The sequence below is a fragment of the Diaphorina citri genome, unplaced genomic scaffold, assembly GCF_000475195.1.
Source record: "Diaphorina citri unplaced genomic scaffold, Diaci psyllid genome assembly version 1.1 scaffold78528, whole genome shotgun sequence".
Taxonomy (NCBI): Eukaryota; Metazoa; Arthropoda; class Insecta; order Hemiptera; family Psyllidae; genus Diaphorina; species Diaphorina citri.
This window is the reverse complement of record NW_007455613.1, coordinates 9,129-10,385: the sequence shown is the minus strand read 5'-3', so window position 1 is coordinate 10,385 and position 1,257 is coordinate 9,129. Positions and strand designations below refer to the sequence as shown.

General features: G+C 42.7%; 1 protein-coding gene across 1 annotated transcript; it reads right to left on the bottom strand.

Moving 5' to 3' along the window:
- Positions 1–76: 76 nt before the first annotated feature.
- Positions 77–859, bottom strand: LOC103524028 (protein pellino-like). The gene is made up of 2 exons (XM_008489035.2): positions 558–859; positions 77–405 (listed from the first exon to the last, which is right to left on the bottom strand). Exons 1-2 carry the CDS (start codon positions 758–760, stop codon positions 291–293), a joined length of 318 nt encoding a protein of 105 aa, XP_008487257.2. The 5' UTR covers positions 761–859; the 3' UTR covers positions 77–290.
- Positions 860–1,257: the final 398 nt, after the last annotated feature.

Sequence of the window (1,257 nt, the reverse complement as noted above, 5' to 3'; positions counted from 1 at the left end):
TCGTATACAGATGACGTATTTTAAAATTCACTAAAATTTAACCTCTTATTTAGTGGATTCCGTATCCTTAGTAGATTGTGCGATCTATTGGAATCATCGAGAATTTCAATTTTGGGCCATCTAGTGTAGATTCTGGAGAGTGAAGTGGTCTGCCATTGTTTCCCATCCTTAGTAGATTGGGAAATTTGAATCTAGTGGAATTCTCGACGATCAAGTGGAATCCTAGAGAATTTCAATTCTTGGCCTGAAGAGTGGATTCTGAAGAGTCGAATGGATGGATGCTTCGAGAGTTAGTTGAATATCAACTTAACGTATCCAGGATGACCCTCTAGTTGTGTAGCACAGAATGGACAGAAGGACTCGAACCCGTTCGTACCCAATGGAATACCAATGCGGGACCAGTACCTGTAACAAAGCGATAAGTGGTTAAGTGCTTGTCTGGTAATCAGAAGGTTGTGGGTTCTAGTCCCATTCAAGGATTCAAATTTGATTTTTTTTTTCAACTTTGAAGGATGCTTTTTCACAGCTTTTACCATATTAAAAGCATTTATACTTACTTGACAGTATTTTCGGTGGCCATATGTCCACAAGGATTGAAACAGTAGGGACCCGTGTCTTTCGTATCTACATAGAACGAGGGTTCGATTCCCATACACAATTTGACTACGTTGCTACTCTGTAAATAGGAAGAGAAAATACAAGTGTTAGCATAATCAGTAAATGGTTTCTCTAAATTGATCCCTAGGGTAAGGAAAACCATAGACCCTTGACAAATGGAGTGTGCCTGAAGGCTTGTGATGTGTTCCAAATCCACACGACCCCACAGTAGGGATTTTTTCCGCCCCCACTCAGGTTGGGTCAATGTGGGTAGGTGGGTAGCTTGTCATCGGACGTAGGGTAAAACCCCTTTGGCTGTGATACGAAGCCAACCCGATCCTTTAGAGCAACTGGATATTGATAGTTTGGTATGCATGTTTCTATTGCATGATATCCCACACCACATAATTAAATATAAGGAAAGCCCTTTGAAGCCTTTGTCTCTCTATGCTAAGGCTACCGCGCGTAGGACCGCGCCAACTATCAGTCGGGCCCAAGGCTCTTCGCTTGTAATGGGCAAAGTCCTATTTTGGGCGGGGCCCGCCCTTTGACCTTGGGCGTGTGATCACGGGATGTCCGTTTGCGAGATGGGTGGCTCGATTGATCCGACGTTTAAGGAAAAAAATTAATGGTAAATTTACTATCCTTTATTCGAAGACT